General features: G+C 50.1%; 2 protein-coding genes across 4 annotated transcripts; both read left to right on the plus strand.

Moving 5' to 3' along the window:
- The first annotated feature begins 1,106 nt into the window (after nucleotides 1–1,106).
- Nucleotides 1,107–7,517, plus strand: Pkdrej (polycystin family receptor for egg jelly). Its single transcript, XM_041672580.1, has one exon. The coding sequence runs from the start codon at nucleotides 1,107–1,109 to the stop codon at nucleotides 7,515–7,517; it is 6,411 nt and encodes a 2,136-aa protein (XP_041528514.1).
- Nucleotides 7,518–10,987: 3,470 nt separating this feature from the next.
- Cdpf1 (cysteine rich DPF motif domain containing 1) lies at nucleotides 10,988–15,562 on the plus strand. 3 transcript variants are annotated; one of them, XM_041671918.1, is made up of 4 exons: nucleotides 10,988–11,018; nucleotides 13,419–13,534; nucleotides 14,361–14,472; nucleotides 15,192–15,562. In XM_041671918.1, the coding sequence occupies exons 2-4, from the start codon at nucleotides 13,422–13,424 to the stop codon at nucleotides 15,324–15,326; spliced, it is 360 nt and encodes a 119-aa protein (XP_041527852.1). In that variant the 5' UTR covers nucleotides 10,988–11,018; nucleotides 13,419–13,421; the 3' UTR covers nucleotides 15,327–15,562. The 3 variants fall into 3 exon arrangements, with proteins under 3 accessions (XP_041527852.1, XP_041527850.1, XP_041527851.1); XM_041671916.1 differs by having other exon boundaries at nucleotides 10,997–11,056; XM_041671917.1 differs by lacking the exon at nucleotides 10,988–11,018 and adding an exon at nucleotides 11,572–12,384.
- The last annotated feature ends 1,088 nt before the right edge of the window (nucleotides 15,563–16,650 follow it).

Genomic DNA, 16,650 nt, shown 5'->3' on the forward strand with positions numbered 1-16,650 from the left:
AGGAGGAGGAGGAGGAAGAAGAAAGAAGAAGAAGAAGAAGAAAGAAGAAAAAAGAAAGACGAAAGAAGAAGAAATGCCCCCAAAGGTTCAGGGATACAGCCCCTGTCTATCATTCCCAGATTAGGTTTTATCTCCAGTAACCTTCTCCCCACTAAATTACATAGTTATTTTTAGCTAAGTTCAAACACACTTCTGTGATCTTAACACTGAGGAGGCTGAGGAGGCTGAGGCAGGAGGATCTTCATTCAGTTGGTTCCTGGGATGACACCGTCTCAAACAAACAAGCAAACAAATACATAAATAATGCATTTAAAAGTGGAGGGAAGAAACAAAACAAAACAAGAACAAATGTCTAATGTCCCCAGACTGAGCTGAGGCGCTGGCAAGGTCTTCCTGATTACATTATTTTGGAACTGGTTTTCCCGTGGGAGCGGAATTTCTGCTAAGAAGCTTTTTTGGTGTGTCCAGTTTTAAAAAGAAGAAAAGAGGTGGGGGCAGGGAGCGGGATTAACCTCATTTAGCAAGCCCTGATCCTGGAGCCTACACCAGTGTGGGAAGAAAAAAGGCAGTGGGAAGCAGTCTTGAGCCAGGCTGCTGGCCAGCGCCTAGTGACCTACCTTGTCTCTGCCCTTCTGGAAATGGCACTGCCCTTAACGCTCCAGTGTCCTGTGATATAGCCCTGGTCCCAGCAGCTCTACGATCCTCCTTGTTCCCGAGACTCCCCGGGACCCACTCCCCCACTTTTCTGTGATTTCCCACGCCGCAGTGTTCAGTATTTTTCCTTGGTCCTGAGACCTTTGATGACCCTGAGACCCCACTGTTCCTGGGAACCTACTGCCCTTTGGTAACCAACCGCCCCTGGGAACACACTCTTCTTGAAACTCACTAAGCCCTAGAAATCCGCAGTCCCTGAAAACCCACTCCCCCTGGGAACTCATTGCCTCGTGGAGTCTGAGCCCCAGATGCTCCGTGGACCACTTTATTCCAGTGTTGCGGGGCACGTTGCCCCGCGGCCGGCTACGCGCCCGGCCCCTCCCGGTGCGCTCGCGGCCCAGCCCAGCAGCACGGCCGTTGCGCCCCGCGGCCCCGCAGCTCCTGGGGGAGCCATGTGGCCGGGCCCCGCGCTGCTGCTCCTGGGACTGGGCCTGGGCCTGGGCCGCCTGCCGCCATCCTCCAGCCCTCGCGGGCTGCCGGGCGTGCTCAGGAGTGCCCCGGGGCTGGGGCAAGGCAAGAAGAGCAGCGTCCGGGGCGGTGGCACCGGTGGCCTGTCCTCGCGCACAGCCCCGCGCCGCGCGGGCCCTACGCTGCCCCATAGGTGTCCCTCGGGCGCAGCTGCGCGTGTCCTCCTGAAAGTCAACTCCTCGGACCCTGCAGCCTCCACGGCTACGGTGTCCTGCCAGACGACCACCTGTACCATTCAGCAGGTGAAGATCAACAGGAAAGACCAGCGCGCTCCCCTCATCCTGAGCAGGAATGAGGAAGTCACCCTCAACGTCACCATGCTCTGGGACTGTCCTGAAGCCATGATCATTCGCAAGAATTGGTTGTACTTTTTGGTGGCCTCTGTGAATGACACACCTGACTGGAACCGACCTGTGCGCCTGCCGCAGGTGCGGGTGATGAAGTTTTCCTCCATCCACATCCCCAAATTAGCCCTGTCTTACGGGGTGTATGTGTTTAACTTCACGCTGTCCATCAACACGTGGGACCTCACCTTGCCCCCACTGACAGACTCAGATAGTATCTACATTTGGGTTATAAAACGTCCCCTGAAGGCGATTCTTCTTCCTGCAACTGCCAAAGTGACTATGAATTTCTCTGATAAACTGATCCTGAATGGAAACATGTCCTATGACCCAGAGGCAGATATCCCCACACAGGGGCTCCGATTTTTTTGGTACTGTACCACAAATCCTATATACTATGATGACAATTACATACCAGTGACCAAGCAAGATGTCTGTCACCCAGAGCAGGATACACTGAATTGGCCTTGGGCAGTGGGCCCGGTACTAACCATCCCACCAGAAACTCTTAGGGGCAACGTGGTGTATTACTTCAGAATGGTAGTACGGAAACAAAACAGAACTACGTTTGCAGATAAAACCGTACAGGTACTGAAAGGACTCCGGCCGACGGCGCACATTTCATGCGTAGAAAATTGCGGCCCCACGTTAGTCGTATCCGACCGGTTCTCTCTGTCTCTGGATTGCACAGGTTGTTCCAGCCAGGATTTCTATAGCTGGTCCATCTTGTCTCGGTCAGGTCATGAAGTGATGTTTGACTGGACAGGGCAAGCTGTCACCAGGAGGAATGGGACTTTTTTATCTATAAAAGCATTTGCCTTTAGGAAATTTTTGGAACGTGGGTTTTGGGTTTCTCTGGATCTAGTATCTTGGAGTGGTGCAACATTGAATTTGATACATCCCTTTGTCATTAACCAGGGCCCCCAAGTTGGTAGGTGCAAGATCAATCCAGCGAAAGGGATTTCGATGGTTACTAAGTTTGTTGTTGAATGTAGTGATTTTAAGGATAAGAACCTCCCCCTTACGTATAAGATAATAGTAGCTGAGCTGGAGAGCACTGGCGAAATCAGTTCAGTAGAAGAGAATACACTGGGGGCCATTGCGTATTTAGGGACACAGTCCACAACACCTGCCTTCTTTCTTCCTGTTGGCGTGATGGCGAGTCACTACAGTTTGAGGCTGTATGCTCAGGTCTACGACTCACTAGGGACTTATACTCAGGTGACTTTGCAAGCCACTGTATTGGTGCCGACTGTCAGGGACTCCCCGAAGACCGTTTTACAGCAGCTGCTCAATTTCACCACGGGACCGACGTCACCACTGTCTACTCTGCTTCAAAAGCAGGACTGGCTGCCTGCAGGCTACTTAATCTATGTGGTGGCTTCTGTCTTGAATAACATAAAGAGGGAGCCGGAGCTCCAAGATGAGAGAGCTCAGTTCCTGGAGCACCTTGTCAATCAGTCTTTTGTGCCCACCATGAGTACCCTGGATGAGATCTGCCAGGTGGTGATAGCGATCACCAAATTAACACAGAAAGCCCCTAACTCCAGTCAAGCATTTTCGGTGGGAGCCACATTACGGCTGGGGCAAGCAAACCAAGCTCTGCAAACCTACCAACGCAGGAACAAACACTTTCACACCCGGCACATTGAAATTGTGGGCACCGGCATCCTCACCAGTCTGTCTAACCTTCTTAAGCTAATCAGTCCCTACTATGTGTTCCAAGACCCTTTCTTTGTAGTTGAATCACTATCAGACACAATCCTGGCTAACAAGGTGCCAGGGAGCAAAACCACAGTACTGAGGACCAACACCTTTAACATGTATGTGGAGAAAGCTGAAAATTCGCATACTGCTAGGGTCTTCAGAAACGAGACACGCTGCCCGGACTGCCTCCTTGCGACACTGACTGCAAGCAGAGCTCCCGGTCTACCTCCGAAGGCTCCAGTTTCAATGATGTTTTGTGAGTTCACCAATGACCCCTTTCCTTGGTTAACTTACCCAGAAAACATTTCTTCAGATGTGGTAGGGTTCAGAATGACAGGAGCCACAGATAACGGTAGTGTCATAGAGATCACACCCGATGTAGCGGAAGTGTACATGGCTAGAAAAGACTTGACCTTAGCGAGTTTTAACCTCATGGTGGGACCAGCCCTTGAGGGTGCTGGGTTTTCAAAGCTGACAACTGGTGGAGTTAGCTTTGAGGTGGACAGCAGAAGAACTGGGGAGGTGCTGATTCAAATTGTCACAAAAGTGACAGTGTTGTTCAAGGCCTTGGTATATGCAGGCAGTAAGGTCACCCCCACCAATTTGGTTGCCACTTTCCTAGTACCTCATGACATCCCCCCCATTGCCAAGTGGAGTGGCCTGTTTGACCCAACCTGTCCAGTCAAGAAGGCCCGAGTGGTTTGTCTGCCATCATCTTTGCTTCGAATCATAGCTCAACGCAGCCATTCATTCAAGTATAACGTATCCGTGGTCCTGCAGGCACCTCGTTTTGTCTTTAGGCCCACTAACAAGCTAGTGAGAATTGCCCTCTTCATGGTTCACTGTTTGGACTTGTATGGGATCCAGGGTGATTGGCAAGAAGGCACCTGTGTGTTGGGTGAGAAGACCACATGGGAACGAGTCCACTGCATCTGCAGGAATGTGGGGCGGAGCCGGCGGCAGCTGGCCTCGGTCAAGCTGATCTACCATCATCTGCACACCCACTTTGTGACTGGTAAGGTGATCGTGATCCCCAACCCCGTGGATCTGCAGCTAACCATCATTAGAAAACTTAGCCAAAACCCCGCAACCTTCCTGGCTGTGCTCTTCATTATAATCCTGTACGTTATTTTTGCTTTCTGGGCCTTGCACAGGGATGTAATGGATCAGTATCTTCGGGACCATGTGGTAATACTGCCTGACAATGATCCTTTTGATAGCATATGCTACCTGATTACCATCTTTACTGGGAGTCGCTTGGGGTCTGGAACCAGAGCCAACGTCTTTATCCAGCTTATGGGAACAGAGAGTACCAGTGACGTGCATTGCTTAACCCATCCCTATTTTAGAACTCTCTACCGAGGAAGCATCAACACGTTCCTCCTAACAACAAAGCATGACTTGGGGGACATCCATTCCATCCGAGTGTGGCACGACAACGAAGGCAAAGCGCCTAGCTGGTACCTAAGTCGCATCAAAGTAGAAAATCTCTTCAGCAGACGCATTTGGCTGTTTATGTGCCGAAGGTGGCTCTCTGTGGACACCACTTTGGAGGCCACGTTTCCTGTCACCAACCCGAATGAACCTCTGAGAAGAATCGACTTCTTCCTCATTGACCTGAGCCATCAGCTTGGGAAAAACCACATGTGGTTCTCCGTCTTCACCGACGTTGTCCCCAAACCAGTCAACAGGCTCCAGCGGCTGTCCTGCTGCTTGGCCATGTTGCTAAGCTCTCTCGTTTGTAATATCATGTTTTTCAATCTGAACATAAATGAGCAAAGTGAATCCATAGAGGGGCGCATCATCAGGTCAATGATGATAGGAATCGAAAGTGTGTTGATCACAATCCCCGTGCAAATAGTGATAACCTTTTTCTTCACCTATTCCCAGAAGAAACCTCGAGTGAGTCTAGACAAGGTGGGACCTCAGAAGCACCCCCTGATGTCAGAAGAAGGCATGTTCTGGAAAGAGCGACTGGACAAATGGCATGAACATGAAGTGAAGGCTCTCTCCAAAACAGCTACCAGGTCCACGTCTGCTTCCAGGGAAAAGCCTTCAAAGAGGGCCTTTAAGACCTCCCAGAAGAGTAAGAAAGCAGACAGCAAGGACCCAGACACCCAGAAGTCCAATAGGAACTTCAGTAACAGTAAGGGAGACAGTGAAGACACGTCTTCAAGGGACTCCTTAACCCAGCAAAATACTCCTGAGCCCGTTAAAAATAAGACCCAGATTATCCTGCCCAGGTGGTGTACTTATATAGCCTGGTTTTTCGTGTTTGCCACTTCTGGCATATCATCATTCCTTATTGTATTTTATGGCCTGACGTACGGCTATGACAAGTCAGTAGAGTGGCTCTTTGCATCTTTCTGCTCCTTCTGTCAGTCTGTCTTCCTTGTACAACCATGTAAGATTCTACTGTGGTCAAGCACCAGGACAAAAAACCCCAAGTACTGTAAAAACCTCTCATGGTCCAGCAAGTACCATTACACAGAAATCAGGCTGCAGGAGGCGAAGATGTCGCCAGAGGAGATGCAGCAGCTCCATGAGGACATGGACTACCTCCGAAGCTCGAGCATATACCAGCCCATCAGCGATGACAAAATCCAAATACTCAGGAGGAAGAAGAGGACCAGGAGGAGGTCCCTCTTGTTCCTGAGCTACCTCGTGACCCACTTCATATTCCTGACCCTTCTCCTACTCCTCATTGTCACCCTGCGCCATAAAGACAGCTTCTTCTATAACCAGTTCATTGGCCATCAGTTCTCCATGGGTCTCGCCACCGTGATGAAGTTGGGTGACATCTACACATGGCTCAACAGTGTGCTCCTGCCTTTGTTACACAACAACCTGAACCCAACGTTCCTTCCAGACGGCTCCTCCAAAATCCTTGGCCTTCCACTTATGAGGCAAGTGAGGGCCAAACCTAGCAACAAAACTTGTCTGTTGGCCAAGAAGTTTGCGCAGAGAAGCATCTCAAGAGAAATCCATTGTCACCCGCAGTACGGCATTGACCCAGAAGACACAAAACACTATTCCAGTGTTTGGAATAAGGCTGGCAAGCGGACTACAGGCAAAAGCAGTGATGGATTTACTTACAAGCCCCCTGGGAAGAAATGGGTGTATCATTCCTACGGAGTGTTAAACACCTATGGATCTGGAGGGTATGCCTTCTATTTCTTTCCAGAAGAGCAGATCTCCAATTCCACACTGAGGCTCCAGGAACTTGAGGGAAAGAATTGGCTTGATGAGATGACCTGGGCTGTGATTGTGGAACTGACCACCCTGAATCCAGATGCCGGTCTGGTGTGTAGCGTTTCAGTTGTATTTGAAGTCTCTCCTTTAGGGGTCGTCAACTCCAGCCTCTCTGTGTACTCCTTCTCGCTATCTGATTTCAACAGAGAAACTTCAGCAGAAACCTACCTGTATGTGGCCATCCTCATTTTCTTCTGTGCCTATATTGTGGACGAGGGCTACGTCATTACGCAAGAAAGGGCTTCCTACTTAAGAAGTGTGTACAACCTGCTCAACTTGTCTCTGAAGTGCATGTTTACCCTGCTGATATTACTGTTCTTCCAGAAGCACCTCCTGGCCACCAGCATGGTCCAGCTTTACCTGACTCACCCTGGAGCCTTCATCCCCTTCCATGCTGTTTCTCGGCTTGATCATTCCATGAGGATCATCTTGGCTTTCTTGTTATTTCTGACCATACTGAAGACACTCAGGTATTCCAGATTCTTCTATGATGTGCGCCTGGCTCAGAAGGCCATCCAGGCTGCCCTTCCTGGCATCTTCCATGTGGCCTTGGTGGTATCTATGTATGCCTTCATGTACGTAGTTTTTGGGTACCTGGTGTTCGGTCAGCACGAATGGAATTATAGCAACATCAGTCACGCCACCCAAACCATCTTCTCCTACTGCGTGTCAGCCTTTCAGAACACAGAATTTTCCAGCAACAAGGTTTTTGGGGTCCTGTTTCTATCATCTTTTATGCTGGTGATGATCTGTATCTTCATCAACTTGTTTCAGGCGTTGATTCTGTCTGCCTACGATGAGATGAAGCAGCCTGTGTATGAGGAGCCATCAGATGAGGCGGAGGCAATAACCTACCTGTGTGATAATCTAAGATCTGGGTTTGACTTTCTCACCTCCCGATCTAGGGACAAAGACCAATCCGAATTCTTGGTCGACATGATGTATGGGCAGCCAGAGAAAAACAATCGCCGGTTCCTGGGGCTGAAGACCAGAAACATCAATGGGAAGAAAATGGCTTACCTTGTTGTCTGACTGGTGAGGATTGGAAGGGCCACAAGCAAGACTGTCCCGAAACATTAGGTGTTTGTCAAGGGGACCAAAGAATGTCCTGATGGCTCGGTCATGCACATATCCATACCTGGAGTATCCCCGCTCTGGGCTCTGCTCTTGAGCCCAGAGCAGAGGGGAATATTGGGGGGAAAAGAGGATGGCAAGGTGGGATTCCCTCTGGATGGGATTCAGGGACTCCTTTTGTGGAAGCCTGCAGCAGTATGGAGGAGTGGCAGCCACTGATTTTGAGACCCAACCTCAAGGGAAAGAGCTGGTCAGGTCCCATCGTGGATTTAGCCTCAGGCCAGCAGCCTCTAAGCAGAAGCAAACTGGCCAGTCTCCCTGGGAGACTCCCTTGCAGACCATGCCTGGGAAACCTCTCTCCTCCAGCCTTTCTGCAGGCCCGGGTGAGAGGGGTCCAGTTCGGGGAGTGCCAGGACTGGCTTTAGAGTTTGAAGATGCAGAGATCAGAGCAGGGGACAGGGATCTGAAACTTCCCACTTAATCCCTTCAGAATAAGCATTTCTAGTGCACTTGGCAACAGTGTCTGACCAAGAAGCACAGCTGTTGCCAACAAAGGCGCACAAAGGTCCATGTTTTGGAAACATGGTACCTGTTCTGAATATAACAATATGTGTCCGATGACTTGGGCGTTGGGGTACATTTGTGACTGGGTAGATGATTTAGGAGGAAGGGAATGCGTTTCACTGTTCACGAAGAACAAAGGGCTAACAACTATTATATTGTTACCCAGAGGCATGCGTCTTTATGGTGACGCCACTTTAAGTTTTATATGAATTAAACTTGAGATTTCTTCTGTGACCTGTGCAGTGATTTCTGTGTAAGGGATCAAGGCGTATCTGTGGCTGCCTTTGAAGGTGAGGGCCAGAAAAGAAACACACAAGCGAGGCTACGGCTGCACTAGACTCACAGCAGCGTCCTGCGACTTTGAAGACTCATCTGTGTCTTCAAAGACACTCTCTATTTTTTTTTTTGAGACAGGAGCTGGCTGTCCTGGAACTCACTATTTAGATCTGCCTGCCTCTGCCTCGTGGCCATGGCACACGCCTTTAATCCCAGGAGGCAGAGGCAGGCGGATCTCTGTGAATTTGAGACCAGCCTGGTCTACAAGAGCTAGTTCCAGGGCAGGCTCCAAAGCTACAGAGAAACCCTATCTTGAAAAAACCAAAAAATAAATAAATAATAAAAATTAAATAAAATCCCAGCTCCCCCCAGCGCTGGGATTAAAGGTGTGTATCACCATATTCAGTTTTATTTTAAAATTCATAGAAGTATATACCTGGAATCTACCCACTCCTACCACTCCTTCTGTACTTTCCCAAGACTTCCTCTTCCCACCTTCGTGCTGCCACCACCATCATCAACCTCATCCGAAGTCCCGCCTACTCTGGATGCGTTTAGGACCATGACACTTCTTTCCCCAGTAGCCAGTCAGTTGCCAATAACTCCCGAGACAGGGTGGAGCCACAGGAGTCCCTCCCCTATCCATGCTGGAATGTTAACTGGCTTGGTCCTATGTGTAGACTTGTACAGGTAAACTCGGTTGCTGTGAACTCATGAGGCCAATGGCCACGCCATGCCCAAAAGACAGCATGTCACAATGCCCTCCCCCGCCATCTCTCTGCTCTTAAGTTCTTTCTGGCCCCTCTTGTGAGATGTTCCCTGAGCCTTGCTGGGGGTGCGAGTGTTACAGATGTCCCATTTAGGGCGGAGCACTCAACAGCCCGGCTGTTTTGTGTTGTACTGTACATTGCGAATGGCTTTGTTACAGAATCCCTTCTGCTGCCTAATCTCAAACTCAACTGGCACTTGCTTGAAACGGCAGGAGCGCAGTGATTCTGCCCATCTTCTGTGAGAGGGTTTTATTACATATATGTCATAGTGCTGGCCATCAGATGTCTTGGAGATGCGTCTGGAAGAACAGCACAGCAACAGTAAAGAAAGGACATTGCATGTTTAGAAAACCCTCCCCAGAAGCTGTAGGGTTGGTTGAAAGAAAATCCCACACAGTCAAGGGCAGGTTGTGTCCCTACAAGTTGCTAGCCAACAAAACCGTTTAAATCCGAGAAACCAGAAAGGCAATTTCCACTAATGTTGGTTGCATGGCTAAATTAGGTGAAAACACATATATCGCAGGACATGGAGAAATTATGCCAAAACTGAGGAGGAGCCCACACTGCAGAGGGAGAATTATTGCCAATAGTCCTGCTTGGCTATGGATTTCATTACACGACCACGCCAGGCAAGGGGTGTCTGCTGGTGCAATCATGGCAAACCGGTGTGAATGTAGACGACACTGATTGGATTTAAGGCTCCCCAGGAAGGAACCCATGTTTGGAACTATAAAACTGGCAAAAACTTGTGGCTGGAGGTCATAGGCTCTGGTGGGGAGAGTACTATTGTTTGGTTAAATGAACAGACATGCCCGTAAAATACTTGTCTTTCTTACCCACAGTTACTGCTGCTCTTCTTTTTGCAGTCAGTGGTAGTTAATGAGACTCAAAACCAGCCAAACAGCTGTAAATACCTATTCCTATGGCATCGCGGCCCAATGCCCAACCATAAGTGAAAGAAAGTAATCAGAGTTCTATGTGACCCCTTCCAAGGTTCAGGGAACATTATTCAAGAAGTGCAGAAATACTGGCCATAGAAAGAAGCGAAGTGTTATATAGTGTTCCCTTTTCTGTAGATGGAAACATTCTCTCCTGGGGGCAGAGGAGGATGGACGAGAATCAGAAAGTTCACCAAACTTTTAATTTAAGACTATCCACGACAGGCGTGGTGGCACACGCTTTTAATCCCAGCACTTGAGAGGCAGAGGCGGGAGGATCTCTGTGAGTTCGAGGTTAGTCTGGTCCAGAAAGTGAGTTCCAGGACAGCCAGGGTTCGGTTACCCAGAGAAACCCTGTCTCGAAAAAACAAAACCAAACCAAACAAACAAAAAAATAATATCCACAAAGCCTCTTCCCAAAGTTACTAAAGCAGTTAGCAATTGTTGCAGGAGGCAGATGGAGCTGCCTTCAAGTCGTGCAGACAAGTCATTAACCCCACTGGGTACGCTTTTCAATGTTGCAATTACTTCAGTCATCCTTAGCTCTGTAAATAATCCCAATACATTCACTGGTTCACCAAGCAAAATTTAGGAAGAATTGGTTTTGTTTTTGTCTGCCATCAGTACGCTTTGTCCTGAAGAAGCCCAGATAGAGCTCAAGCAGAGATCCACAACCTCTAGACATCAGCAGTGGAAACGGAAGCGGCCAGTGAAGCTCTTCCCCGACAAGGACACGCCACAGCGGAGACCGGGTGGAATCGCCACCCGCTCCACCGGGAGGGACTGAACGGACGCTACGGGCCGAGGGCGGAGCCTCGGAGGATCTGGGGCGGGCCGCGCATGCGCTATAGGGTGGAGCTAGGGTTGTGGGCGGGTCACGCAGGCGCCGTGGTACTTTCGGCGGGGAGGTGGTGAGTGCGCGTGGTCGTGTGTCGCGGGGACGCGCGTGGTGAGCGGCACCGTTCTTTCTTCACTGCCGGGTTCGCTAGATCTCGCCTCGGCGCTTCTGGAAGCTGAGAGGGAGGCGTTTGGCCTAACACCCCGCTGAGGGCGAGGGGAGGGCTGCGCGCGGGTGGCTAGTGGGTGATCCGAGCCGTAGGTGTCTTTGGTCGCCAGGCGGAGCCTTGCTGACCCGGGAGACTGAGCGGGAGGTGGAGGCTCTGGCCGAGTCTCGCTATCCTGGGACTGTCCCCTGACTGTCACCTGCTGCGAGGGCAACGTGCCCAGCAGCAGGCCTGCGACGTGCGAGTTGAGATACCAAGCAGAGCTAGCTAGGTTCGCGCACACCCAAAATAGGATTTTCATTTTTAGACATCATTTGGAACCCCTGCCAGTTTCCAAGGCTTGTGCCTTCTGGCTCCAAATCTGCAGGACCTGGAGGGTTAGAGGAGGGCACAGATGGGGCGGGGAGGGGGGGGGGGCTGCTGATGGGTTGTGTGGGAACTTTGAAAGGCGAGGTAGGAATTTCGATACGGCGCCATAAAATCTGTCAGTTGCGTTTTCTTGAACTCATCAAACTCTGTTTGCCGGTGGACCACTTAGCCAGCAATCTACAGGGAGGTAGGTCCTCCAAGACCTTAGCTACACCTGAGTATAGAAGTGCCATCAAAATGGCAAGTGAAGATTCTTCCAGTGAAGGGAATGTGCAGGAGGCACATGAATCTGTCCTTAGATAGTATCTGAGAGGCCAATAAATCTCACACCTAAGCACAAGTAATGCTAGAGAAATTCGAAGCCAGTACAGAAGAACAACCAGGAAAGCCAAACCTCTCATTAGATTGATTCAGCATCAAACAGCACAGGCCTGACATACATGCCCACTCTGGGTCCTAAATACTGTTTTTACCTCTACCATTTTATAGACAAATCAGGCTTATAACCCAGACTGAGACACAAGAAAAAGCAAGGAGACAGCCTTGCTGCCAAGTAACAAGATACTCAATAGGTGCAGAACCAGACATGGCTCAGATGTTGTTACAACTATCAGATGGGAGGTTTAAAACAAGCATGGTTAACACGTTCAACATGCCAGTGGAAAAGACACATAACATGCATACACACATGGGGGTTTCAGCAGAGGAGGAGAAAAAGAACAGTAGACAGGAAGAGAGGAAGAATAACTTAAGGGGCCTACCAGTTATGTGAATAAAGCCAGTGAACTTGAAGGAAGTCTATAGAAATTATCCAAATAGGGGCTGGTGAGATGGCTCGGCAGATAAAGGTGCCTTGCTTCCAAGCCTGACCTGAAACTGATCTCCAGATCCCACTTGGTGAAAGGTAAGAACTGACTCCACATTGGTTCTGTGGCCCATTGGGATGGCTACTCCTGGTTGTCAAACTGACTGTATCTGGAATGAACTACAATCCAGAAATGGAGGGCACACTTGTGATCCGGATCTTGAGGCAAGAAGACAACATGCCTTTGGTCCAGATCTTGAGGCCGGAAGCACACCTTTAATCTGGGCCACACCCTCTGCTGGGGAGCCTATGTAAGGACAGTGGACGAAGGAGGGCTTGCTCGTTCTTCACCTACCTGCTCTCACCTTGTCAGCACATCCATTCCTTCACTGGAATCCCCTACTTTATGATTCTAGAACATACAGAAGACCAACTGAGACACCCAGCCTCAGGGGACTGAGCAACTGCTAGATTCTTGAACTTTCCATTCACAGCTAGCCATTGTTGGATGACAGACTGTAAGACAGACCAATAAATTGTTGTATACACACACACACACACACACACACGAGAGAGAGAGAGAGAGAGAAAGAGAGAGAGTCATCCCATGTTTTGTGACTATAGAGAACCCTGACTAATACGCACATGCATACCTAAACAAAATCAGTCAAGCAACAAAAATAAAATTAAAAAATTATGGCTGGTGAGATGGTTCAGAGGTTAAAGTCATTCGCTGCCAAGGCTGATGACCCTGTACCAATCCCCAGGACCTATACTGTAGGAGAGAATTCCTGCAGGTTGTCCTCTGAACTTGTCATGAATTCCATGGATGCACAATCCTCTTTCCAAATAAACGAACGTAAATACAAAGTAAATTATCTAGTTGAAGCATGTGGGGATGAAAACCAAATTCTCTGATTTCACTTTGTTTTGTAGCCCAGGCTAGCCGCAGTTCATCTCATCACTTGGCAATCCTGGGTGGCATTGAGTAGATGTTACTTGCTCTGAGTTTGAGCTTACATGTCAAGGAGGCTTGCATCTTGTGGATGAGAATATGCACAGCAAGCAGAGTGGATTTGAAGGGTGCTGGTTCTCGGTTCCAATGGTGATGCCCCTACCTCTTGGTCTTACAGAAGATGGCATCTGAGGCAGAACCCCGCCCCCTGGGCATGTTTGAGTGCCAGCTCTGTGCCTTGACAGCTCCTTACAGCTACGTGGGGCAGAAGCCCCCAGACACCCAGGCTGTTGTGTGAGTATGCGCTCTGAGCCAGTGCTCCAGAGGCTCTGTCCAGCATTGCTTGGAGGATGCTGTGTGGAGAGTGTACTTGGCTTTGTGTTGTACCCTAGATCAGTCCTTGCCCGTGTTCTGGATGCTCCAGGCGTAGCCCAGGGAAGCCCCAGGTGAGGCTGGAAAGCTTTTTGAAAAACTCTGCCAGGATTCCCTGCCCTCCCTGTAGGTGCAGCGGACAATTAAGCACTTGCTCTATGAGATGGAAGCCTTGTGGCCCAGGTCAAACAGCAATGGAGGAGCATTGTGGCGTTTTGCCCTGTGCTGTCCTTGCTGATGGTATTCGGGGCTGGGTGGGTACCTAGTGGTTCCTAAGGACCAGCTTTCTGAAGGTCTGTTTCATGCAGGTTGGGAGTAGAGATAGTTCTAAGCTTGTTTGTTGGATTGTGGCTCATCCTTCATCAAACACATTATGTGAGAAAGCTGGCTTGTTCTGGACTCATGACAAAGCAACAGGGGACCAGGCTCAATTCCCTTGCGTCCCTGGAGGATCATGCCACTCAGTTGCTCTCATGCTGATGTATGTGCCATGGAGTAGAGTGTGCTCCCCGTTGACCTCATGAGCCCACCTAGTGAATCCTACTTGCTCTGGCATGCACTGGGAGTCTTCCACTGCACCTTGCGGAGCTGGGGCTAGGTCACATTTCAGGTCCTGCCTGTCCCCCAGCTGCCAGCCTTTCTGCCACTACCTTACTGCTCAGGTTGACTAGTTCCTGCCAGCTGAGGCTCCTGGTGCTGCCGTGCAGCCCTGCCGTGGCTCACAGGGGAGTGTCCCTTCTCCCTGCAGCCTCCTGGAGGAGAGCTACATCATGAAGGATCCCTTCTCCTCAGACAAGGCAAGGTTTCTGGTCCTCGGCTCACGGTGCAGTGTGTGCGGCAGGCTGGTGTGTGTGGGCCCGGTAGGTATACCTGGGGACTTCCTGTTTTTGCCCCACAGATCTGGGAACCTCCTGATCACCAGGTGGAGAGAGGGTGAGGGTTCTTAGATGACAGCTAGCCTAGCCTTGGGGACACAAGGGCAAAGGGAAAGGGCCAGTGAGGGCAGACAGAGTGTCTCAGCCTGAGGTTGGGCCTTGCAGTCGTCATAGGGTCTGGGAACCCCTTGGTACCTGCTGCAGGGTCAGCGCACACAAGGGGCCTTGCCACAGGTCATACCCGACAACTGTCTCCTCTCTAGGCTGTCTGGTTGATGTAGGGGATGGTGGCAGGAGCCTCAGGTCCCATGACTTGGCAGGAAGACTATGGAGGGAGTGTTTGAGGTCAACAGACTGGAAAAGTGGGCTGGGAGCCAGCCTCTGAGGAGCCTCGAGTTGCTCACTCCCTGGATTTGGGCTGTATTTGGGAAGCAGAAGTGGGAGTTGCCCCCAAGAATGTCAGGCATCTTCCCCTTTCTTGGATTAAACAATACATTGTTAGTAAGCTGGTCTCCATTGCAATGGATCGTTCCTCAGAACTTCAAGCAGGGTGGCCACTCTGCCAGCCCTTGGTGCATCCCTTTGTTGCTCTGGTGGCTGCCTCTCCCTGTGTCTTATGTGGTGTGGCGGAGCGGGGCTTGCCTGGGAGCGGCAGTGCTGTGTTGCCCCTACCCTCCATGTTCTAACCCTGTTTCTTCTCACAGGATTGCAGCCTGTTCTACTCCAAGAGGGTCTGCCTCCCCTGCGTTCAGGAGAATATCAGTGCCTTCCCTCAGGAAATCCGGCAGGATGTGGAGAAGAGAAAAGGTGCCTCCAAGAGGCCTTCCAGCCATCCCTGACCACCATGTGCAGGGCCTCCTCCAGTGGAGCACCGGGCTGGTTCGGCCAGGGTTCCGACTGGGAGCTGTGTATCTGGCCTTCTCTGAACTGTGGAGTACCCGGAGCCCTGGGAACCCAGGAGGTGGCCAAGACTGAAGCCAGACAGCCGGAGTGGATCCAGCTGCAGCTCCAGGACTGGCCTCTAGTGGAGGCCAAGAGTGAGGGAAAGGGAGCCTCCTTCGGTGGACAGTTGGTAGACACGCCCGGTAGATGTACCTGTGGGAGACACCCGGCTTCTCTCAGGACTTCCAAGTAGCATGATGTCATGTCTGTAGGGAAATCAGCCTCCAAGGGTATTCAAGGGTTACGTCACATTCTGTGTCACATGTCTGGGAAATGATTTAAACCTTGACCCTGTACCATGTTTATAATTAAAGACCTGAAGACTAAGCTAATGGTTTAAGTAACCTTTTCACTGACCTACTTGGACACTCAGTACATCCCATCGGGGCCAGTCTGTGGGGCTCGGTCTGTGCAAACCAGCCATGTCCCAGCAGCATTCAAAACGAACCAACTAAGTTTTAAAAATAGTTTATTTTTTTTAAAACCATTAAGGCAAAACTGTACCCTGAAATTAACTCTTTACATTCATCAGTCTTACAGTAGGACATTCCAAACATACAGGTTCCCATAAATTCAGGATATAAATCAACGCCTACAGTCAGTTCAATCTCCTATGGAGAAAATGAAGAGGACTCAATATTTTTTTTTTAATTAAGGTTAAGTTACAGCCATTTTCTAATTGCCTGGAACCAGTCAGTTCATGTGACTAGTAAATTCTATTTGTGCTTCTGTGTTCACCCTGGATTCCTGATGTCCTGGGTAGCCCTGTATCCACGAAGAGCTGGGAGGTGGGAGAGGATGCCAGCACTGGCTCAACAATCCCTGTTCAGGACCGTTCTTACCACAGAAGTGAAGAAGGGCTGCAGGCCCCCATCTCTGAGAGAATGGCACATGGACAGTAGTGAGCAGGTAGCAGAAAGCTGGCTCAGACCTTGCTTTGGAAATGAGCATGTCCTTGTGTGTGTCTGTCAGACCCCTCCCCTTGGGCTCTAGTGGGATGGCACTGTGGGTCTTGGAGGGTGTTACAAAGACACACCAAGGAGCAATGTGGCCAAGAGACTGGAAATGACATGGAGACACAGTGGAACAACTCAGATCACCACAGTTCTTTGGTAATTTACAGGTAACAATTCCCTGAATAGCGGGCAGCTGTTAACCCTACAAGCCTACTCAGTAGTAGCCTTGATAGCAACGTCAGTGTAAGGTTAGTGACTTCCAGTC

Source organism: Microtus oregoni, unplaced genomic scaffold (assembly GCF_018167655.1).
Source record: "Microtus oregoni isolate MIOR12 unplaced genomic scaffold, Mior012 000022F_ref0000154, whole genome shotgun sequence".
In the NCBI taxonomy this organism is placed as follows: Eukaryota; Metazoa; Chordata; class Mammalia; order Rodentia; family Cricetidae; genus Microtus; species Microtus oregoni.

Excerpts from the sequence above, each read along its gene's own strand:
- Pkdrej (XM_041672580.1), top strand. The coding sequence starts at position 1,107 with ATGTGGCCGGGCCCCGCGCTGCTGCTCCTGGGACTGGGCCTGGGCCTG.
- Cdpf1 (XM_041671918.1), top strand. The coding sequence starts at position 13,422 with ATGGCATCTGAGGCAGAACCCCGCCCCCTGGGCATGTTTGAGTGCCAG. Across the intron at positions 13,535-14,360 it reads CCAGACACCCAGGCTGTTGT|CCTCCTGGAGGAGAGCTACA; the intron begins GTGAGTATGCGC and ends TTCTCCCTGCAG. Across the intron at positions 14,473-15,191 it reads GGCTGGTGTGTGTGGGCCCG|GATTGCAGCCTGTTCTACTC; the intron begins GTAGGTATACCT and ends TTCTTCTCACAG.